Below are 24851 nucleotides of genomic sequence, written 5' to 3'. Positions count from 1 at the left end.
GGGATGAGGATTGGAACGACTACCTTGACCTCAAGGATGACATTCTGCTGTAAGATAGAGGCAAACTAAAGGTCACAGTGGCTCAGGCGTCCCCAAATATACAGGCCCCTTGCACCTCAGTAGCTGACTCACTTCCTGTTTACTCACAAGTTATATACAGCAAAGTCCTATTTTTATCAGTTAAAATAAAATGATCAATTGTTATCTGCCATGTGAGTGAAGAAAGCAACTTGAAATAGTAGAGACAACTTGGGGGAGGCGGGTATTCAAAGAATTCAACTTGACAATGTTTTGTGTTTTTTTATACAGAGTTAATCTTGAAGCGTCTCCCCTGGAAAAAACATCTGGAACTGGTGCCCCCAAAAACGTATGGCCAGACAATTCCACTATATATGAGGACACTGTCACTGGAGCTTAAAGGCATTACGGAACAAAGTGGATCTCACAAAACCTCAATCTCGTCACCTGAGGGGTATGTTGCTGTCTGCACTTGTTGACGAAGCACTGCAGTACCCAACATGTCCTGAAAAGTAACAGAAAATTAAAAGGGCACATGCCACAATCTTGAAATGTCCACTCCTGAAGTCCAAATGGGGTTCACACACTATCAAATCAAACTTTATTTGTCACATGCGCCGAATACAAGTGTAGACCTTACCGTGAAATGCTTACTTACAAACCTTTAACCAACAGTGCAGTTCAAGAAGAGTTAAGAAAATATTTACCAAATTTACTAAAGTAAATAAAATACAAAAATAATAAAAAGTAACACAATGCCATAACAATAACGAGGCTATATACAGGGGGTACCGGTACCGAGTCAGTGTGTGGGGGTACATGTTAGTCGAGGTCATTTGTACATGTAGGTAGGGGTGAAGTGACAATGCATAGATAATAAACAGCAAGTAGCAGCAGTGTACAAAACAAATGGAAAGGGGGAGGGGAGGGGGTTCAATGTATTAGTCTGGTGGCCATTTGATTAATTGTTTAGCAGTCTTATGGCTTTTGTCCCTAGACTTGGCGCTCCGGTACCTAGATGTTGAATTGACGATGTGGCCAGTGGGTAGAGACGATTAAAGCCTAATTGCAATATATTTATTTTGTAGTTGAAACTCTATGTTTGTTCTAAATGTGTTTTAGGGCTTACTATTTTTATGGCATGAAATGATTTGTACTCAGGTCAAGATTACCTCACAAAAATTACATATTTCTTATGCAAAACCTTTTTTATTATCTATATTTGTATATGTAGGTTGCTAAAATCTATATTAAAAGTTATGACTTTAATTATTTAGCAAAACTAAAGTTGATTTAGAGTTTTCACAAATGATTTGGCACCTTCAAGTGGTAGAGGGTTAAAATGCTTGCTCACAATGTTCAGACAAACGCTCCACCGGCTATGTGCTAGTTCAATGTTGCTGCTTTTCTGAATTATAGATTTAGGTTTAATACAGCTTGAGGACACATCAACCTAAACAAATTATATTTATACACAAACAGTCCATAGTACCAGAATTTTTATTTATTTTTACTATTTTCTACATTGCAGAATAAGTGAAGACATCAAAACTATGAAATAACACATTATGTAGTAACCATAAAAGTGTTAAACAAATCAAAATACATTTGAAGTATTCACCGTTTGCCTTGATGACAGCTTGAATGAGTAGCTGTGTCCAAACTTTATATATATATATATAAAAATGTAATAATGTTTGACTATATTTAAATGCACATTAAGCATAAAGGAGGACTGGGAGAGTTTGTTTTGCATCGCCCAGGGCTCCGGCTGAGCTGCGTTTCCATTAGTCCTAAAGTGAAAAGTGAAATCTCCACCCACCAATGCAAAATGAACCTGCCCACTGTGTGATGTTATGGGCGGAACTAAACTAGACCCAGGCTTATAAAATGCTCTAATCTTTAGGTGCTTCCTTAGCTAATGTGTCCAGGGTTTGTCCATCAAACCGTAAGAAGTGCCAACCTTCTTTGGCAGTCAGGTCCTCGGCACCCTTGGCAATGTAGAAATCTAGTGACGGTTTGTTCCATTCTAGGACAGACAACTGCAGCCGCACACACTGCTTCTCCACCCCTACCTGGAGAAGCAACCACACACAACTAATCAATCATAGAGAGAACACAGCATCACTTCTATTCAGATGATGTGGTTCAATGGCAATAAATGAACCTTCTTATCACACAATGTCATTCATGTGTCAGTCATACATAATAATGAACATGGTAGATAGATGCAGGAGTCCCAGTTGGGATCAGCCATACAGTGGAACATAAAACCGACCTGAGCTACTTTGGCCATCAGTCCCTTTCCGATGCCTTTTCCTACAGGGAGAAAATTAAACAGACATGAGGTGGAGCATTTCTAGCCTAACAGCAGTACTTTCTCAAATCGTTCCCGTGTTTAAACACCAAATGCAAAGCCCAAAGTGTGATTTATTTCTTCCAATTTTCCATTTCTTTCTATACATCTGGTAGAACATTTGGCTGACTCAATTATGAACTTAACAGATACTGTTGTACAGACACGGTAGTATAGTTGTACAGTAGGCTAATAAGTGTACATGCATATTTACCTCTAAAGTCAGGCATTACATAGAGGTCCTCCATGTACACGGACCGCCCTTTCCACGTGCTGTAGGTGTAGAAGTAAAGGGCGTACCCAACGACGGTGTACCCTTCACACAACAAACAAGCAGTGTCAGCTGATACCCAACTGTGTTACCCGTAATGTTCCCCTCATGTTTGAGCGTCCAGTTTTCCGTTAGTTAGGAGAACATTCTATCCATGTTAGCAAAAAACCTTCTGAGGGACGTTTTAGAATGTTAAAGTTAGGAGAACATTCCCTTAATGTCAAGCAAAACTTATCTAGAGCACGGTTAGGTTTTCAGAATATTAATGTTCTAGACACGTTTTATGGGACAGTGCAAGAACATTAATGTGTGTCGGTTGTCAGGACGTCGCCTGATGGTCCCAAATGTTTATGTTTCATTACACCTTGTTACTGTTGCCAAGCCCATAAATTCCTTGATTGGTGAACTACTGATCAATTCACAGCTCTTTTTGTCTGTTGGCAAGGTTTGGGATACTCACACACAGTGCTTTTAACATACTTACAGTATACATTTTTTAACCACAATTTTCTCCCCAATTCCGAGATACCCAATTGGTAGTTACGACCTTGTCTCATCGCCAAAACATGTCCCACCAAGCCGCGCTGCTTGACACACCGCTCGCTTAACCTGGAAGTCACCCGCACTAACGTGTCAGAGGAAACACTATTCAACTGACAACCCGAGTCAGCTTCGCCCGGCCCGCCACAAAGAGACGCTAGAGCACGATGAGCTAAAGCCCCCCAGCCAAACCCTCCCCTAACCCAGACGGTCAATTGTGTGCCACCCTATGGGGCTCCTAGTCATAGCTGTAGTGGCACCTCAGTACTGCGATGCGATGTAGTGCCTTAACCCGCTGCGCCACTTATATACAGTATTTGACATATATGATATTGTGCATGTTCATTTATTCAGTCATTATTATTCAACATGTCCTTACCTGGGTTTGAATTTACAACCTCTTGGCTCACAGCATTCAGATCTTCCTGCTACGCCACCATGTCTGTGTTGGTCATCATTGATTCTGAATAGTTGTCTAATGTTGGTGGGGCATATTAGCCTGTTCTAAAGATACTCCTCAATCACTATGATCAAAAGTGTTCTATTAACTTCTAACACAGCTGAGATTTACTTCAACGTGCATTCCCCCTATTGCTTACACCTATCAAGTTCAACTGGAGTTGCTTACCTAGACGACAATGAATGTCCCTGTGGTATTTTCTGTAGATGGGTGAAAGCAACGACAATGGAATCCATTTTGAATTCAGGCTGTAACACAACAAAATGTGGAATATGGGTATAAATACTTTCTGAAGGCACTGTGTGTTAAAAGCACTGTGTGTGAGTATCTCTAACCTTGCCAACAGACAAACAGCTATGAATGGATCAGCAGTTCATCTGACAGGGACTTTATTGGTTCAACAACAGGAACAAGACATGAGGTGTAATGAATTTTTAACATTAATGTTGTTGCAACGTTCTGATGAAACTCTAGAACTTGGGAGACCAGATGCTGCTGGAAGTGGTGTTGAAGGGCCAGTGAGAGGCACCCTTTCCTCTGGTCTAAAAAACTTTTCCCAATGCCCCAGGGCAGTGATTGGGGACATTGCTCTGTGTAGGGTGCCGTCTTTCGTGATGTAATAAACGGCTGTCACGGATCTACACAAAATACTCCATAATGTCAAAGTGAAAAGAAATATAAATGTTTACAATTAAATAAAAACGAAATAACTAAAATGTCTTAGTTATATGCAGTCACCTCAAATTATTGACACCCTTGATAAAGATGAGCAAAAAAGACGAAATAAATAATACAATTCTGAGCTATATTGTATGCAAAAAGGGGGAAATTATATTATACTAATATAATTTCTCAGAGAAAGAGCTTTTGTTTAAAAAGTAAAAAATTACATCTCAAAAAGATAGCTGTCAAAATGAGGGCAGATAGTTTGCCCCCGATGATGCATTGGGCAGGCCGCATCACACTCTGGAGAGCCCTGCGGTTGCGGGCGGTGCAGTTGCCGTATCAGGCGGATACAGCGCGACAGGATGCTGTCAATTGTGCATCTGTAAAAGTTTGTGAGGGTTTTAGGTGCTAAGCCAAATTTCTTCAGCTTCCTGAGGTTGAAGAGGCGCTATTGCGCCTTCTTCACCACACTGTCTGTGTGGGTGGACCATTTCAGTTTGTCAGTGATTATGTACGCCAAAGAACTTCAAGCTTTTCACCTTCTCCACTGCAGTCCCATTGATGTGGATAGGGGGGGTGCTCCCTCTGCTGTTTACTGAAGTCAATGATCAGCACCTTTGTTTTGTTGCCGTTGGGTGAGGTTATTTTCATGGCAGCACTCCCCCAGGGCCCTCACCTCCTCCCTGTAGGCTGTCTTGTCATTGTTGGTAATCAGGCCTACTACTGTGATGTCGTCTGCAAACTTGATGATTGAGTTACAGGCCTGCGTTGCCATGCAGTCATGGGTGAACAGGGAGTACAGGAGGGGGCTGAGCACGCACCCTTGTGGGGCCCCTGTGTTGAGGATCAGCAAAGTGGAGTGTTGTTTCCTACCTTCACCACCTGGGAGCGGCCCATCAAGAAGTCCAGGACCCAGTTGCACAGACCCAGGGCCCTGATCTTAATGATGAGCTTGAAGGGTACTATGGTGTTGAATGCTGAGCTATAGTCAATAAACAGCATTCTTACATAGGTATTCCTCTTGTCCAGATAGGGATAGGACAGTGTGCAGTGTGATGGCAATTGCATCGTCTGTTTTTTGGGGCGGTAGGCAAATTAAAGTGGGTCTAGGGTGTCAGGTAAGGTAGAGGTGATATGATCCTTAACTAGCCTCTCTCAAAGCACTTCATAACGACAGAAGTGAGTGATATGGGGCGATAGTCGTTTAGTTCAGTTACTTTTGCTTTCTTGGGTACAGGAACAATGGTGGCTTCTTGAAGCAAGTGGGGACAGCAGACTGGGATAGGGAGAGATTGAATATGTCTGTAAACACTCCAGCCAGATGGTCTGCACATGCTTTGAGGTAGCGGCTAGAGATGCCGTCTAGGCCAATAGCCTTGCAAGGGTTAACACGCCTAAATGTCCTACTCACGTCGACCATGGAGAACGAGAGCCCACAACTCTTGGGAGCGGGCCACGTCGGTGGCACTGTGCTATCCACAAAGTGGGCGAATAAAGTATTTAGCTTGTCCGGGAGCAAGACGTCGGTGTCCGCGATGTGGCTGGTTTTCCCTTTGTAATCCGTGATTGTCTGTGGATCTTGCCACATACGTCTCGTGTCTGAGCTGTTGAATTGCGACTCCACTTTGTCTCTGTCCTGACGTTTTGGCTGTTTGATTGCCTTACAGAGGGAATAACTACACTGTTTGTATTCAAATGAGTCATAGTGGGCTGAACAAGCAAGGAGATGGGCAGAGCCAGGCACGCACTAGCGAGATCCTATTGGCACATTCTAGCATGCGTCTGCATATTTACGTTCGGGAAAGCCTACTCTGTGAAGTGCGCGTGTGCAGTAACTCAATTCGCCTTTGCACTCCTTCTGCACAGCGCAATTTTTAAAAACTTTTGCAAAGGGTAAAGTCTACAAAACTTAGTCCACTCTGTCCATTGTAGACTATAGTTTTGGGAACAAAAAACTGTATTGAGAGCAAATGTTTCATTGATGAGAAAATTTGTAGAATGTTGGCCAAAATCCCTCTCGCTACATCTTCTCCCACTGCCCACCAGTGGGCTTCCTCTCACTACCATATTTGGTAGTGAGTGGAAACTACAAGCGGATGCTTCATATTTATACGCCCAGTGAAATATCTGTCTCATTGTTCTATCTGTGGTATCGGCTTGAGGGGGAATACAAACAGCTGTGACTATAACCGAAGATAATTATCTCGGTCGGCATTTGATTGTGAGGTATTCTAGGTCGGATGAACAAAAGGACTTACGTATTTCTGATAACGTATTTCTGTACGTTATCACAATCACACCATGAGCTGTTAATCATGAAACATACACCACCGCCTTTCTTATTCCCGGAGAGTTCTTTATTTCTGTCTGCGCAATGTACTGAGAACCCAGCTGGCTGCATGGACGGGGACAGTATATCCGGAGAGAGCCATGATTCCGTGAGTATGTTACAGTCCCTGATGTCTCTCTGGAAGAAGATCCTCGCCCTGAGCTCGTCTACTTTATTGTCCAGAGACTGAACATTAGCAAGTAATATACTCGGAAGCAGTGGATGGTGTGCACGCCAGAGTCGGACTAGAAGCCTCTGAGATAAGTTCAATTGCCCTGGGGGGAACGAACAAAGGATCCAATTCGGTAAAGTCGTATTCCTGGTCGTAATGCTGGTGAGTTACCACCGCTCTGATATCCAAAAGTTATTTCCGTCTGTATGTAATAACACAAAAATCGTTCTGGGCTAATAATGTAATAAATAACACAGGCAGAGGTCTAAGGCACTGCATCGCAGTGCTAGAGGTGTCACTACAGGCCTTGGTTTGATTCCAGGCTTTATCACAACCGGCCGTGATTGGGAGTCCCATAGGGCAGAGCACAACTGACCCAGCGTCGTCTGGGTTTGGCCGGGGTAGGACGTCATTGTAAATAAGAATTTGTTCTTAAATGACTTGCATAATTAAATAAAGGTTCAATAAAAATAAAATTGAAAAAAAAAAAAAAAAAATTAAATACTGCAAAGTTGCTTAGGAGCTAGAAGCAGAGCTGCCATGTCTGTCGGCGCCATCTTGCCTGAGTACTTTTATATTGACATTACAATGATTTTAGAGCTTTTTGAAGGAAATTCCCCCCAAAAATATTCCATTGTCTCTGTCAGGTCCACATAGGGTAGACCTCAATAGAACAATGTAAAGTTACTATGAAATAATTAAATATTTAAGTTGTGTATATTACTTCGTTTTTATTTGATGACTTTATTCTTTTTTTACCTTAAAGTTATCATCTCATCTCTGCTCAGGCAGTAGCAGTCAGCCAACCAGTTATTCTCCCTATTTAGCTAGATTGCCTAAGTATTCTTCAGAGCGGTCTGATGAAATCATGACTTGTTCTTCAAAGTAGATAAATTATACTTTCACAAATTGTCTCTGTCCCTCTCGTCGTTCTGTTGTGTACATTCCTCTCTCATGCGATCATCTATGCAGTTTGCGTGAATCTAACATAACGTAGCAGGCGTAAAAGTGTATCCATCCAGAGATCTGTATAGCGATGAGATGCTCATGCCCCCGCCCTAACATTAGGAGTCATTGTCCCAAAGGCGGGAAGGCAGGCGACAAAATAATCCCATAGAAACGCGAAGGGCTTATTTTTGACAGATTTTGGCGAGAGTGAAACCTCTCACTTCGACTTCCTCTCTGATCGGTCTCTGCCCAAAACAGAAAAAACTGACGCAGTGGTCATTGTAGTTAATTACCACGTTTCTGCACCGAACTAGGTTTGAATATTTGCTTAATGAAAACTCCCATTAGCCCAGCGTCCCACAAGGTTCTAGATTTGATTTCTCTCGCAAATGATTTCATGTCTCTTGAGAAACAGTGAGTTGGGCTCACAAAAAAAAAATGGAATTTAAGTATTTGAACAGACAACGTTTTTTAAAATCGCTCAGCACTAGTATTCACTATAGTGTTTTTTTGTGGACATGTCTGTATTATACTACAGTATTCACTGTAATATTTTTGCGGACTTTACGGTAGTATTCACTGTAGTGTTTTTGCGGACATCACTGTAGTATACTCAGAGCCGGCTCTCCCATTAGGCAAGATTAGGCGGCCGCCTATGTCGGCACTTGAATTTGGGGTGGCATTTTGGCAATTGGCTGCCGCCCTCCGGCTCCCCCAATTGGCTACTACACAGCTGGTGCCCCAGCCCCCAGCTCACAGCCGTTGCTTCAGTTCCTGCCCCCACCCCATTCCCGCTTCTCCTGAAGTTCACTCCCACTATCCTTGGTAGCTATGGTGATGTGTGTGTTTATATGGGATTATCCAATTGTGAAACATTAATAAAAATGAATCTGCCAATCAAATTATTGTTTGTTTTTTAATGTTTGTGTGTGCCTAAGACGATTAGTGATTAAGGCAGTAACCTAACCTAGCCTGTTAACGTTAGCTAGCTACTACTAGTGGATATAAATTCAGCTAAAAGTAAGCTATGGAGATCTCAAACAAGATTTGCTACCATGTCTAAGAGACAAAAACTATCAGGAAGCAAATATTTTAAAAAACGAATGAGAAAAGAGGCGCAATCTCTAAACCAAATAAATTCTCTGCTTAAATGTATGAACGTGCAGTATTGTCCATCAGCCGGTGTGGAGAAGGGCAAGCCTCCGGGGACAAGCTGTTCATTCGCCGAGATGGACGAGCCCCAGTTCTCTGGTTCTAACAGCGAAGAGGGCGAACCGGAGGAGTCCGAGCCATACACTTCCACCGATGACGACAGCTCTCTGCGTGGACAAGAACAGGTGGTAGCACCAGGCCTAGCCACACCAAGCAATGCTGGCGGAGAGCTACTATCTTGGACCCGGAATCAGATTCGTCGCTCCCCGTCCCCGATGACAGTGGTGGTGCTGCTGCTAAATCTGACTCCCAGACAAAAAACATAAAAGATCCCGGTGAGTGGCAAAAATATATGAATGGATCTTTACGGGACATGTTAGTGCAGGCTGGGTCACATCAGGGAAAGGGGGGGAATTTCCCAAGAGATGAGGGGCCACTACACAATAGGAGGATGGCGAACGGGGAGAGAGTGGAGAGACCATGGCTTGTCTATTCCAAGCAAAATGATCCAGCCTTCTGTTTTTGCCTCAAACTTTTTTCACACGATTGCAAATCTGCGCTGGTCAGGGATGGAACCAGGGATGGTCAGGGATGGAACCAGGGACTGGACGAATCTGTGCCACCTCCTCAGCTCGCATGACAAGTCGCATGACCACCTAGATAGTGTCCAGAGGTGGAAGGAGCTGGAGATCAGGCTGGTGTCCAAACAAACTATTGATGCACAAGCCCAGCGAGCTATTGACGGAGAGACTCTCCACTGGCAGTAGGTGCTGCATTGACTCATAGCCCTGTAATGGCCACCCAGAACATTGTGCTACATGGGACCACTGACAGGCTGAACGAGCCAAATAATGGGAACTTTCTGAAGTTTGTGGAAATGCTGGGTATTTTTGATGGAATCATGAAGGAGCATGTAAGGAGAGTACAATCCAAAGAAACACATGCACTACCTCTAAAATAATCCAGAACAAAATCATTGACATGCTGGCACAAGAGATCCAGCAGACAGCGTGCAGTGAGCTAAAAGCAGCTAAATATTTTTCTATAAATTTTGGACAGCACACCAGACAAGAGCAAAACAGAGCCGACGGCCATGGTGGTGCATTTTGTTTCAACCGAGGATGATGGGTCAGGGCGCACGAGAGCACTTCCTGGAGTTTAGCGAACTGCTTGACGCAACAGGGGCGATTTGCAGGACCGAGTTGCTCATTTCAAAACTACAGAAACATGACAACATGGACATGCGAGGGCAAGGGTATGAATACGGAGCGAATATATGGGGGAGGCACAGTGGAGTTCAAAAGAGAGTGCAGGATATCAATCCAAGGTCCTTTTTTGTGCCATGCAGCGCGCACTCACTGAACCTGCTTCTCTCTGATGAAGCATCATGTTGCTTGGAGGCTCCTGAGTTTTTTTAACACCATCCAAGAGATTTTTATCCGGATCTACACACCGCTGGGACTTGCCGAAAAAGTACGTAAAAGATGGACTCACAGTGAAACCACCAGGCACCACGAGCTGGGAGAGCCGGGTGGAGGCTGTGAAACCTGTGCGTTACCAACTCGGGGAGATCTATGATGCCCTGTTGTCGATGGCCACTGACATCAAGCTCAGAGGAAGCTGTGGTACTAAAACAAGGTTGGAGGCAAACAGCATTTGCCACCAAGATCAGTGGTGACCCGTCATTCAGGGCAGGTGAGCCCCACCTATTTAGCAAAAAAATATATATTAATAATAATAATATAAGTCGGAAGTTTACATACACTTAGGTTGGAGTCAGTAAAACTCGTTTTTTAACCACTCCACGTGTTCATCAAATGTGGGAACTTCTTCAAGACTGTTGGAAAAGCATTCCTCTTGAAGCTGGTTGAGAGAATGCCAAGAGTGTGCAAAGCTGTCATCAAGGCAAATGGTGTCTACTTTGAAGAATCTCAAATTTATTTTGATTTGTTTAACACTTTTCTGGTTACTACATGATTCCATATGTGTTATTTCATAGTTTTGATGTCTTCACTATTATTCTACAATGTAGAAAATTGTTTTTAGAAATGTGTAGGTGTGTCAAAACTTTTGACTGGTACTGTACAGTTGAAGTCGGAAGTTTACATACACCTTAGCCAAATACATTTAAAACTCAGGTTTTCACAATTCCTGACATTTAATCCTAGTAAAAATTCCCTGTCTTTGGTCAGTTAGGATCTCCACTTTATTTTAAGAATGTGAAATGTCAGAATAATAGTAGAGAGAATGATTTATTTCAGCTTTTATTTCTTTCATCACATTCCCAGTGGGTCAGAAGTTTACATACACTCAATTAGTATTTGGTAGCATTGCCTTTAAATTGTTTAACTTGGGTCAAACGTTTCGGGTAGCCTTCCACAAGCTTCCCACAATAAGTTGGGTGAATTTTGGCCCATTCCTCCTGACAGAGCTGGTGTAACTGAGTCAGGTTTGTAGGCCTCCTTGCTCGCACACACTTTTTCAGTTCTGCCCACAAATGTTCTATAGGATTGAGGTCAGAGCTTTGTGATGGCCACTCCAATACCTTGACTTTGTTGTCTTTAAGCCATTTTGCTTGGGGTCATTGTCCATTTGGTAGACCCATTTGCGACCAAGCTTTAACTTCCTGACTGATGTCTTGCGATATTGCTTCAATATATCCACATAATTTTCCTTCCTCTGATGCCATCTATTTTGTGAAGTGCACCAGTCCCTCCTGCAGCAAAGCATCCCCACAACATGGTGCTGCCACACCCGTGCTTCACGGTCGGGATGGTGTTCTTCGGCTTGCAAGCCTCCCCCTTTTTCCTCCAAACATAACGATGGTCATTATGGCCAAACAGTTCCATTTTTGTTTCATCAGACCAGAGGACATTTCTCCAAAAAGTACGATCTTTGTCCCCATGTGCAGTTGCAGACCGCAGTCTGGCTTTTTTATAGCGGTTTTGGAGCAGTGGTTTCTTCCTTGCTGAGCGGCCTTTCAGGTTATGTCGATATAGGATTCATTTTACTGTGGATGTAGATGCTTTTGTACCTGTTTCCTCCAGCATCTTCACAAGTTCCTTTGCTGTTGTTCTGGGATTGATTTGCACTTTTCGCACCAAAGTACGTTCATCTCTAGGAGACAGAACGAGTCTCCTTCCTGAGCGGTATGACGGCCGCGTGGTCCCATGGTGTTTTTCTTGCGTACTATTGTTTGTACAGATGAACGTGATACCTTCAGGCATTTGGAAATTGCTCCCAAGGATGAACCAGGCTTGTGGAGGTCTACAATTTGTTTTCTGAGGTCTTGGCTGATTTCTTTTGATTTTCCCATGATGTCAAGCAAAGAGGCACTGAGTTTGAAGGTAGGCCTTGAAATACATCCACAGGTACACCTCCAATTGACTCAAATGATGTCAATTAGCCTATCAGAAACTTCTAAAGCCATGACATCATTTTCTGGAATTTTCCAAGCTGTTTAAAGGCACAGTCAACTTAGTGTACCCACTGGAATTGTGATACAGTGAATTATAAGTGAAATAATCTGTCTGTAAACAATTGTTGGAAAAATAACTTGTGTCATGCACAAAGTAGTTGTCCTAACCGACTTGCCAAAACTATAGTTTGTTAACAAGAAATTTGTGGAGTGGTTGAAAAACGAGTTTTAATGCCTCCAACGTAAGTTTATGTAAACTTCCGACTTCAACTGTATCCTAGCATGAATGCTGGGTAAAGACTGACTCAAAACTCAAAAGGACTGACAGTGACTCCTCTATTTCACCACGCTTCCCACCGGGTCTGCGTCACAACAAAAGATGGGCGTCACAAACACCAGGAATCTTCAACTTCAATTGCTCCACCGCGACGCTTAACGCTACCCCAGTAATCACTCCTTTCAACGGTGCCCTGTTCCTAAGAGCAAAGCAAAAAACAGGTCTTGACCGAAGTTGCGTGACACGGATCACCCGCTCCATCTGGACGGAAGAAACAAACAAATATCACAAGTCCACTTCAAGATACTTTCACTGATTCAACTGCACCCAACTCCTTTCCCACCCATTCCTACTGCACCAGATTCTTCTTTATCGTGTCCATTGATGTCAGGCTCAGGTTCTGAGCTCTTCACCACACCTTCCACCTCACTTAACTCGCCCTCATTCACTTCCACTTCACCTCCAGAACTCGGTCTGGTGCACAGCTCACTCTGTTCGCACGTGACACCAATCTTCTTCGACACTCCATCTCCATTTTTATTGCCATCTTCCTCAAATTCAAATCCAACCTCTGCTTTCCACATTCCCTTCAACCTCTTCTTCATCTTTTTTCCCCCTCCATTCCTCCTCAGAAATCCACCTTTCGGTGTCCTATCATATTTCTCAAATAACGGAGCCTGTGAGTTCAAACAGACTTTTATTACACCATTATAAAAGCTGAGTTGGTTCATGAAAGTAACTCACTTTCCAGTCTTGGCACATACTTCTTATACATTTTTCCTCCTTATGTCACACATAGTAACTCCTCTTAAGGACTCATCCCCTCTGGCATTTAGCCACCGTTATCTTATTGCCTTGCACTCATTTTAGTTTGGTTTCATATTAGGGCATGGAAACTGTAGAGCCACACCAATAGTTCAAACATACAGACTTGTTCTCGACTAAGACAGGTGCATGGATGTAGGACCATAGCAACAGTCCATAGCACTTTACAAAAACAAACACACGTCATCCTGCTAGCTCTTCCGACAGGAACACCCGTGTTCTGGAAAAGACCCAAGAGGTGTAACCATAGCAACAGTACATATTAGGCCACAACACCGTCACAGAAATAACCAGTCATGTCCACTCCCCAGACAGGTGCATGTCTAATGGTGTCTAATGACCCAGACCCACATATAGTGCACTCATCTTGCTGACTATCCTGAAATGTATAATGGCCACACATGTTCTGGAAAATTCTCAATAGTCCCTGTCCCAATATTCCTCTTCTCCCGACTTTGCTTGCAGCCCGGTGGCATCTCAATGTAACTCCATCTCATAATAGTCCTGCTCAAATCGGAAATGTGTCTTCGTGATGAGATCCCTAGGCCCATTGTGAGGCATCTGTGACCAACAGATGCATATCTGTATTCCCAGACATGTGAAACCCATAGACTAGGGCCTAATTTATTTGTTTAAATTGACTGATTTCCTCATATGAACTGTAACTCAGTAAAATCTTACAAGTTGTTACATGTGTTTATATTTTTGGAAGCTGTGGTATTTTTGGAAGATAGTGGCTTGCTCTACTCAGACAATCATAAATACGTAAGACTTGAAGTCACATATCATATTATCAAAGAGGAGCATTTCAAATACCTAGCATATTAATGATTGTCTAATGATTGACACGTTAATAATTGTTGCCCTTTTTGTGCATTGCCTTTGTTATGCTAACTAGGCCTGTTTTATGGCTATGCTTGCTATTTTTATTTAGTTTGTTTGCTTGCCATACTATGCAGCCATTGATAGTCTGCTATAGCTTCGGCCTACCATGCTGCATGCTATTCCACCCCCTTTCTGGCCCTTCATTATTAACTGCTACTGCTATATATACACTGCTCAAAAAAATAAAGGGAACACTAAAATAACACATCCTAGATCTGAATGAATGAAATATTCTTATTAAATACTTTTTTCTTTACATAGTTGAATGTGCTGACAACAAAATCACACAAAAATGATCAAATTTATCAACCCATGGAGGTCTGGATTTGGCGTCACACTCAAAATTAAAGTGGAAAACCACACTACAGGCTGATCCAACTTTGATGTAATGTCCTTAAAACAAGTCAAAATGAGGCTCAGTAGTGTGTGTGGCCTCCACGTGCCTGTATGACCTCCCTACAACGCCTGGGCATGCTCCTGATGAGGTGGCGGATGGTCTCCTGAGGGATCTCCTCCCAGACCTGGACTAAAGCATCCGCCAACTCCTGGACAGTCTGTGGTGCAATGTGGCGTTGGTGGATGGAGCGAGACATGATGTCCCAGATGTGCTCAATTGGATTCAGGTCTGGGGAACGGGCGGGCCAGTCCATAGCATCAATGCCTTCCTCTTGCAGGAACTGCTGACACACTCCAGTCACATGAGGTCTAGCATTGTCTTGCATTAGGAGGAACCCAGGGCCAACCGCACCAGCATATGGTCTCACAAGGGGTCTGAGGATCTCATCTCGGTACCGAATGGCAGTCAGGCTACCTCTGGCGAGCACATGGAGGGCTGTGCGGCCCCCCAAAGAAATGCCACCCCACACCATGACTGACCCACCGCCAAACCGGTCATGCTGGAGGATGTTGCAGGCAGCAGAACGTTCTCCACGGCGTCTCCAGACTCTGTCACGTCTGTCACATGTGCTCAGTGTGAACCTGCTTTCATCTGTGAAGAGCACAGGGCGCCAGTGGCGAATTTGCCAATCTTGGTGTTCTCTGGCATATGCCAAACGTCCTGCACAATGTTGGGCTGTAAGCACAACCCCCACCTGTGGACGTCGGGCCCTCATACCACCCTCATGGAGTCTGTTTCTGACCGTTTGAGCAGACACATGCACATTTGTGGCCTGCTGGAGGTCATTTTGCAGGGCTCTGGCAGTGCTCCACCTGCTCCTCCTTGCACAAAGGCGGAAGTAGCGGTCCTGCTGCTGGGTTGTTGCCCTCCTACACGTCTCCTGATGTACTGGCCTGTCTCCTGGTAGCGCCTCCATGCTCTGGACACTACGCTGACAGACACAGCAAACCTTCTTGCCACAGCTCGCATTGATGTGCCATCCTGGATGAGCTGCACTACCTGAGCCACTTGTGTGGGTTGTAGACTCCGTCTCATGCTACCACTAGAGTGAAAGCACCGCCAGCATTCAAAAGTGACCAAAACATCAGCCAGGAAGCATAGGAACTGAGAAGTGGTCTGTGGTCACCACCTGCAGAACCACTCCTTTATTGGGGGTGTCTTGCTAATTGCCTATAATTTCCACCTTTTGTCTATTCCATTTGCACAACAGCATGTGAAATTTATTGTCAATCAGTGTTGCTTCCTAAGTGGACAGTTTGATTTCACAGAAGTGTGATTGACTTGGAGTTACATTGTGTTGTTTAAGTGTTCCCTTTATTTTTTTGAGCAGTGTATATATGTGCATAGTTTTACCCATTTATATGCTTATTGCATTTGCATATAGTCATTGATTATTGACATTAAAAGATGATTAATTATGTATGTTCATTGCTGTTATTATTTGCACCTTGCGTCTCCTTTTAGATAAACTTTACTCCATACAAAGCCAACCAAGACTCAATTCAAGAGTCTTGGTCTCATGTCAACAACTGTCACTCATTCCCCGTACTGTATCGTCTCCATTACCTGAATCTATGAAGACTTTTAAACTGAACTGCATCACTGCCTCCGCCTGGTCTTTAACTGGAGTCACACAGTAGATGGGCATCACCATAACCCTCATCTTAACCTCAAGCAGTTACAATCTTGTAACAGAAGAATATTGTGTGACAGGCTAGGAACCAACGTTTTGGTCAGTGTTTCCCTGGGCACCCTTATTAGGGGAGGACATGCAAGAACTGTATAAAAAGCACCCCTTGATCATGTTCAGGGGAGAGCGTCGGTTTGTTTCTGTGAGCAACCATTTGGTGACCATGCTGTCTTGAATAAATGTTAGGGGTGTGGTCGATAGTTCTGAATGGTGTGTTGAGTTGGACCATCAGTGAGTTTATTCATGTGTTACAATTTTGAAGATGTTCCTTATGTAAAGCCACTGCAATGTCATCCTTTTGTTTTCAGCTGATTTGTTTTGAAGAGGCTTTGCTGGTTTGAGGTCCAGGCAGTTTATTGGCAGCGCCCTCCAATAAGTTGACTGTCTTTAAGTAGTCATTTTATATTTCTAAAATATTGATTTACGTAAATTAAGTTAACTGTTATTTTCTACCATCAGAAGTACAGTATTGTTTCTCTCTGTTTTTGGGCATCTTGTGAACTTGAATGTCTGAAACCACTGTTGTATATCCAGTAGAGGTAACAGATCAAATAAGTCATTTTGGTGTACTCTTGTTAATGTGTTATTTGTGTCAATCAAGCAAACCTAATCTTCTAAGCTTTAAACGTTGCTTGTTCTTCATATCTGCCTCTATACGGTTTCCCTTTATTTGGCCTAGAAACTGTCTGACGTTTAATTGTTACAATTGTAATACATTGTTTATATTTTTGCTAAGGTGTTGTATGGTCTGTTGCATTTCTCAGAACGGTTGACCCAACTCAATAGGTGTCCTGTCACAAACCTGTGTGTCTTATGTTCTGGTTGAGGTGTTCCCCTCATTAAACAGTAACCGGCTTAGTCTGGTAGTTATGCCATTTTTGCTAACTCTAAATCGGCAGGTGTTACTATAATATACTACAGTTAAGTCCTCAAAAACACAAGGGAATACTATATTTTACTACAGTCATGTCCAAAAACACTAGTGAATACTATAGTATATAAATATAGTAATACTACAGTATTTAGACCATAGTATACTATAGCATTTCTTCATGTCGCCACTGGGGTATAAAAATGAGTGTGTACAATCCCTGTCATCATCACCATGGGGAAAGAAACAAATGGTTGTTGACTTTCATAAATCAGGCAATGGGTACAAAAGAAAACTACTGAAAAAACTAATATAGATCTTACCATCATTAGGGCAACATTTAACCTGCCTGGTAGAGGATCCAAGTGTATCTTGAAGGCCACAGTTGGAGAATTTCAGAACTTGGTTGCATCTTGGGGTCTACAAATCTACAATTAGACACCACATCCATGATAATAGGCTACTTGGAAGGGTTGACATAAAAAAGTATTTATTGAGAGCAATCAGAAAATGTAAACGGCTGCAGTTTGCTAAATGGCATTGGCACTTGGACTGGAATTGGGTGCTATGGGCAGATGAGATGAAAATAGAGCTATTTGGCCATGCAGACCAGTGCTGGGTTTGGCTGTGAAAGAATGACGCATGCACAGAATATAATACCATACCTAAAGCTGTAAAACATGGTGATGGGGCTGTTTTGCTTCCACTGGTCCTGGGGACCTTATGGTCAACAGCATCACGAACTCTACCAACTACCAAGTCATTTTAGCCACACACCTGGTTGCCTCTGCCCGGAGACTGAAACATGGCCGCAAGTGGATCTTCCAGCAAGACGATGACCTCAAACACACATTAAAAATCAACATTTTGCAATGGCCATCTCAGTCTCCATACTTGAATCCAATTGAAAACATGTGTGTTTGAATGGAAGAGGGCAGTCCATAAGCGCAGATCGAAAGATATCAAGGATAAGGAAAGATTCACTATGGAGGAATGGTCTAAGATCCCTCCCAATGTGTTCTCCCATCTTATAAAACATGATAGAAAAAGGCTCAATGCCATTATCCTCACCAGGGGAGGGTGCACAAAGTATTAATAGTTCAGGAGTAAACAATTGCTTAGCAAATCACATCATTTGTATGAACTCACTGTGTGCAACAAGCCCATTTCTGTACACCGCAAACACAATTATCTGTAAGGTCCCTCAGTCGAGAGAAAAAAAACCTTTGACAGAGTATTTGGTGTAGATCAATGACAATTCAATCAATTTTAATCCCACTTTGTAATAAAATGTAAAGAAACCCAAGGGGGTTGAATACTAATGATTAGGCACTGCAATCTAATCAAATTTGATATGAACATATGAGCTTCCATACAAGCACAACACATTTTCACATGTACAGGCATTAAGTTGCATTGAAATGCAGATCTTTTACCATCTTTGGTCTTGTGTTCATCTGGCACTTCAGCGATCAGGCATTCATAGAAGGGGTTTGGAGAGAACCCATCACGCTCCAACTCTGCCAGAGAAACGGAGACAGGTTAAGTTCAGGTTCAAGTTTAAAGGAAATAACTTTAAATTACTGGCAAAAGTTGTCAAATGACCTTCATGAGAAGTCTTCACCTGGTCTGCCATTTTCTCATACACAGCCAACTCCTAAGAGAAACAGACAAATGTGGGGGGTGGAAATGTAAAAAGACAGTAGGCCTACATGAAGAAACAGAAGGTTACTTAAAGTAACCATGGTTCTATGATGGTGTCTCACTGTGGGGTAACTCCTTGTAGGGGCAGAGTCTCAGGAAGATCCAATGACACAATGTGTTTCATAGACTGACAAGAGCAACGGCCAATAGCGGACCACTTCACTTCCCATGTAAGTAGGGTGATGGGGGTCAAAATAAAACTTTTGTTCTGGTGTATTCCATGATATAGAGCAGCTTCTCAGAAACACAGAACACTTTATATCATCAGGATAGGACTTACTATTGTTGAGATCTTATTTAAGTAATCGGAAAAGGTCACTGATAATCCCTTCCGATGAGGCACCAAATTACCTGCCTGGAATCTTAAATTCAACACTTTCTGTCCAATATCTCAAGATAGGGTGGTAATATTGTTATGACATTAGTAACCATATAAGCTTCCTGCCATCCAGGACCTCTATACCAGTCGGTGTCAGAGGAAGGCCCTAAAAAATGTCAGACTCCAGCCGTGCTGGTACTCTCTCTGGTACCGCACGGCAAGCGGTACCGGAGCACCAAGTCTAGGTCCAAGAGGCTTCTAAACAGCTTCTACCCCCAAGCCATAAGACTCTTGAACACCTAATCAAATGGCAACCCAGACTATTTGCACGGAATACATCATTACAGTAACTTAAGCCCTATCACTTAAAGTAGGGTGGTCATATTATTAACATATCTACATGCTTTATGTAAAACAGAGTTTGTAACAATTCGAAGAAATGTATGAAATTAGAAAACGTTTTATACTACGTTATGCTAACTATATATGTAATATGCTAATTCGTCTAAGGAATTAAAAAAAATACTGCATGTTAAACTCATCCAGTCAGGTGTTCATCCAGTATTGTTAACATATATTTATTGGGCTATTCTGGCGTTGGAATCACCCCTTTTCTTTCTTCCACCTTGGTGGGAATAAGCAGCACGAAGCGTTCAAATTCGAGTGCTTGGTTTAGTTCATCCAGTACGGGGAAAGCAGTAACCATAGCTATGGGCGAGATGTTCTGTTAGCTGGGTTATACGTGTGCTACTTAAAGCCGGACCGTGGGGTCTGTACAGCTCGGCTAGTTAGTAGTAGCTTAGTGGGCTAAATTCTTAGCTGTTGTTAGCAATGCCTTCATGTTTTTCTTTTGCTGGTGACCAGCACCAGTGTAGCAGCATGCTGGTGACCAGCACCAGTGTAGCAGCATGCTGGTGACCAGCACCAGTGTAGCAGCATGCTGGTGATCAGCACCAGTGTAGCAGCATGCTGGTCACCAGCACCAGTGTAGCAGCATGCTGGTGACCAGCACCAGTGTAGCAGCATGCTGGTGACCAGCACCAGTGTAGCAGCATGCTGGTCACCAGCACCAGCGTAGCAGCATGCTGGTCACCAGCACCAGCGTAGCAGCATGCTGGTCACCAGCATCAGTGTAGCAGCATGCTGGTCACCAGCACCAGTGTAGCAGCATGCTGGTCACCAGCACCAGTGTAGCAGCATGCTGGTCACCAGCAATAGGGTGAGGTGAAGTTTGGAAAGGGACAAGGGGAGGGGTGTTGGAGTTCTCCTTTGGTTTTCCGCGACTTGGTTTGAATTAAAACAAACTTTATTGGATAATATAATGCAAAGAAGATAAATTAAAAAGATCATTTAGGAGGGGGGTTGGGTTGAGTAGAGAAAACAAACCTGGCTTAGGGTAAAGGTTCAGGGGGTAGGGTTGGCAATAGATTACAGACCCGGTTTAGGGTAGAGATTTGGGTTGGAGGACGGGTTTAGTAACTTTATAAAAACTAGAAAGTGTGTGTGTGGGGGGGGGGGACTTGCTCTTCAGAATACTTGGAATGTGAGTGGTTGTTTGTTGTGTTCCATTGTCCAGCAGGAGTTGGCAGAGAGGATTACGCACAGGTCTCCTCCTGAGCATCAACACACCGGGCACACGGCGGTCTAGATCTCGGGGAAGTATTAGTATTAGGTATGATCATGTAGCCTACTCCTCATTTAGCCAACTTAATTCCATCATTTTAATTCCATTTTGCATTGATTAGAAAAACCCCACTTCACATGGAGCCTCTTAAAATATGCCTATATATTTTTTCTAAAAATGATATACTCTCCGAAGTAATTCAATACTAACGTCTATTCAAATAATCGTGCCCATCCCCAATGTAAAACGTTGTAGGCCTACATTTAGGTTTATAGCCTATGCAATGACTATTAGGCCATAGCAGCGTGTTTGTCAGCAAGGCTGAAGATGTATCTCCTAATTAAATTCATTCTTAAGGGGTTTACAGACAATACGCAAACAAAGTCGACGGAGCGTAATGCAGTGTTGCAATTTCGTTTTCGTCACAAAAGGAGTGGCTCCATTCGCAATCTGAAAATGTTGAAGTATACAGGGGGTACCGGTACCGAGTCAATGTGGAGGCTATATACAGGGGGTACCGGTACACAGTCAATGTGGAGGCTATATACAGGGGGTACCAGTACCGAGTCAAATGTGGAGGCTATATACAGGGGGTACCGGCACCGAGTCAAATGTGGAGGCTATATACAGGGGGTACCGGTACAGAGTCAAATGTGGAGACTATATACAGGGGGTACCGGTACCGAGGTCAATGTGGAGACTATATACAGGGGGTACCTCTGCATGTCTGGCAGACATATCAGTGTGGATGACGGATCACCACCTCAAGCTGAACCTCGGCAAGACGGAGCTGCTCTTCCTCCCGGGGAAGGACTGCCCGTTCCATGATCTCGCCATCACGGTTGACAACTCCATTGTGTCCTCCTCCCAGAGCGCTAAGAACCTTGGCGTGATCCTGGACAACACCCTGTCGTTCTCAACTAACATCAAGGCGGTGGCCCATGCTCTACAACATTCGCAGAGTACGACCCTGCCTCACACAGGAAGCGGCGCAGGGCCTAATCCAGGCACTTGTCATCTCCCGTCTGGATTACTGCAACTCGCTGTTGGCTGGGCTCCCTGCCTGTGCCATTAAACCCCTACAACTCATCCAGAACGCCGCAGCCCGTCTGGTGTTCAACCTTCCCAAGTTCTCTCACGTCACCCCGCTCTCTCCACTGGCTTCCAGTTGAAGCTCGCATCCGCTACAAGACCATGGTGCTTGCCTACGGAGCTGTGAGGGGAACGGCACCTCCGTACCTTCAGGCTCTGATCAGGCCCTACACCCAAACAAGGGCACTGCGTTCATCCACCTCTGGCCTGCTCGCCTCCCTACCTCTGAGGAAGTACAGTTCCCGCTCAGCCCAGTCAAAACTGTTCGCTGCTCTGGCACCCCAATGGTGGAACAAACTCCCTCACGACGCCAGGTCAGCGGAGTCAATCACCACCTTCCGGAGACACCTGAAACCCCACCTCTTTAAGGAATACCTAGGATAGGATAAAGTAATCCTTCTAACCCCCCCCCCCCCCCCTTAAAAGATTTAGATGCACTATTGTAAAGTGGTTGTTCCACTGGATATCATAAGGTGAATGCACCAATTTGTAAGTCGCTCTGGATAAGAGCGTCTGCTAAATGACTTAAATGTAAATGTACCGGTACAGAGTCAATGTGGAGGCTATATACAGGGGGTACCGGTACCGAGTCAATGTGGAGGCTATATACTGGGGTACCGGTACAGAGTCATTGTCAAATCAAAGTTTATTATTTGTCACGTGCGCCAAATACAACAGGTGTAGGTAGACCTTACAGTGAAATGCTTACTTACCAATAGTGCAAAAAAAGGTGTTAAGTGAAGAATAGGTAAGTAAATAAATAAAACAGTAAAAGACAGGCGAGGCTATAAAAGTTGAGAGGCTACATACAGACACCGGTTAGTCAGGCTGATTGAGGTAGTATGTACATGTAGATATGGTTAAAGTGACTATGCATATATGATGAACAGAGAGTAGCATAAAAGAGGGGTTGGCGGGTGGTGGGACACAATGCAGATAGCCCAGTTAGCCAATGTGTGGGAGCACTGGTTTGTCACCCCAATTGAGGTAGTATGTACATGAATGTATAGTTAAAGTGACTATGCATATATGATAAATGGAGAGTAGCGGGGTTGAGGGGGGGCACACAATGCAAATAGTCCAGGTAGCCATTTGGTTACCTGGAGGCTATATACAGGGGGTACAGGTTAGTCGAGGCATTTGTACATGTAGGTAGGTATAAAGTGACTATGCATAGATAACAAACAGCAAGTAGCAGCAGAGAAAAAAAAAACTCCAAACTAACTCTTTCCATTGCAAAACGTTTTGGACGAATGATTACACCGTACAAGCCGTTACGCAACGTAACAAACCTTTAATCAAACAATGCACCCCAGGTTTCTAACCAACATTCTACTTCCATCCTTCCATAACTTGCAGAATGTAAAAATAAATCTGCACTTGAACTGCAAAATTACTGCACTCAGCAAACTGTAGTAGCCTAACACAACTTGGACACAGGCAATTATACTGCAATGTAAATGCAGCTATTATGAATGATAGGCTATTTGGCTTGCGATCGCTACAATGTAAAAAAGCAGTGAGTGCAGCAAAATTACTTTTACTGAACATGCACCATGTGACAGGTTGAGTGTACGACGTTGTTTAGCAAACTCACCATAATCATTCTAGATATTTCCTTACAATCCTCTTTTCTTGCAGCGCGGACTTTAAAATTCATTTTTAAACCTGTATTTTAGCGGACGTAGGCTACAGTATAAACAAACTACAGCAACGACTCGACTGTTATCGACTTGTACAAATCAATTGGAAAGATTTCATCACTGTCTCGTCAGCGACTTCCGGTTCACGGAATTTCAGATTTAAAAATATAAAAGTAATCCGCGTAATAGTATAAAACGTCAATAGCATGTATTTATTAACGACACACGAAAAATAATTGTTTAAACATTAACAATGATTCATAACTTTTTATATTCTGATAAAATAAAAACTTAATGAAACATCGGCACAAAGAATCGTTTTTCCTGTACAGCGCTATATTTGTACCGTATAGTGTCCAGGCACCCCATTTTAAGCTGTTTGACAACAGTAAAAGTTCAGCAACACTCTGTATTATTCAGTGCCCCATGAAATGACACCATATATACATTCTACAGACCCTACTGAGTATTCCCTAGAGTACTTTTACCTCAGCACATAGAATAGTTTTTGCTCTATAAGCGTATATGTATTCCATATACAGTGATTTGCATTGTGGCCAATGGAATGGGTGGATTAAAAGGCCAGCAGCAACACTCCATATTATTCAGTGCCCCATGAAATGACACCATTTATTGATTCTGCAGACCTTACTGAGTACTCCCTACTCCACTTTTCCATCACACAAATCATTGTTTTTCCTGCACAGTGCTATATTTAAGATTTTTGACCACAGTAAAAGTCCAGCAACACTTCCTATGACCTAGCTTTTTGTTCAAGCTCATCTGATTTGCATTCTAGGAACTCTTGTGAGTAGACTGGACCCAGTTTTATAGACACACGTCAATCGTTTTTCCGTACAGTGCAATTTGTTTGTGCAATACAACAAAAATACAGTAAGACTTTTCTTAAACCATCTTTTCTAAATGGAATCCTTGAACAATAGCACCAGTAAATAAACAAGAATCATATCATCAAAATATTGATTTATAAAAAAATATATATATATACTGTATATATGTGTGTATTTAACCAGTAGGCCATTATTATGTTCTTGACATGAATTTACTTAGCTCCAAACATTTCTCAATGTGCAATACAACAAAAATACAGTAAGACTTTTCTTAAACATTACATTTTAAAATTGCATCCTTGAACATTAGCACCAGTAAATAAACAAGAATTTTACTGTTATT

At 43.0% G+C, this 24851-nt stretch overlaps 1 protein-coding gene across 1 annotated transcript; it reads right to left on the bottom strand.

Moving 5' to 3' along the window:
* Window positions 1-1510: 1510 nt before the first annotated feature.
* sat2b (spermidine/spermine N1-acetyltransferase family member 2b) lies at window positions 1511-23774 on the bottom strand. The gene is made up of 6 exons (XM_039018026.1): window positions 23612-23774; window positions 18881-18932; window positions 18712-18795; window positions 2589-2690; window positions 2297-2337; window positions 1511-2093 (listed from the first exon to the last, which is right to left on the bottom strand). Exons 1-6 carry the CDS (start codon window positions 23672-23674, stop codon window positions 1914-1916), a joined length of 522 nt encoding a protein of 173 aa, XP_038873954.1. The 5' UTR covers window positions 23675-23774; the 3' UTR covers window positions 1511-1913.
* Between the last annotated feature and the right edge of the window lie 1077 nt (window positions 23775-24851).

The sequence above is a fragment of the Salvelinus namaycush genome, chromosome 21 (genome assembly GCF_016432855.1).
Source record: "Salvelinus namaycush isolate Seneca chromosome 21, SaNama_1.0, whole genome shotgun sequence".
In the NCBI taxonomy this organism is placed as follows: Eukaryota; Metazoa; Chordata; class Actinopteri; order Salmoniformes; family Salmonidae; genus Salvelinus; species Salvelinus namaycush.
This window is presented reverse-complemented; position numbering and strand designations above follow the sequence as displayed.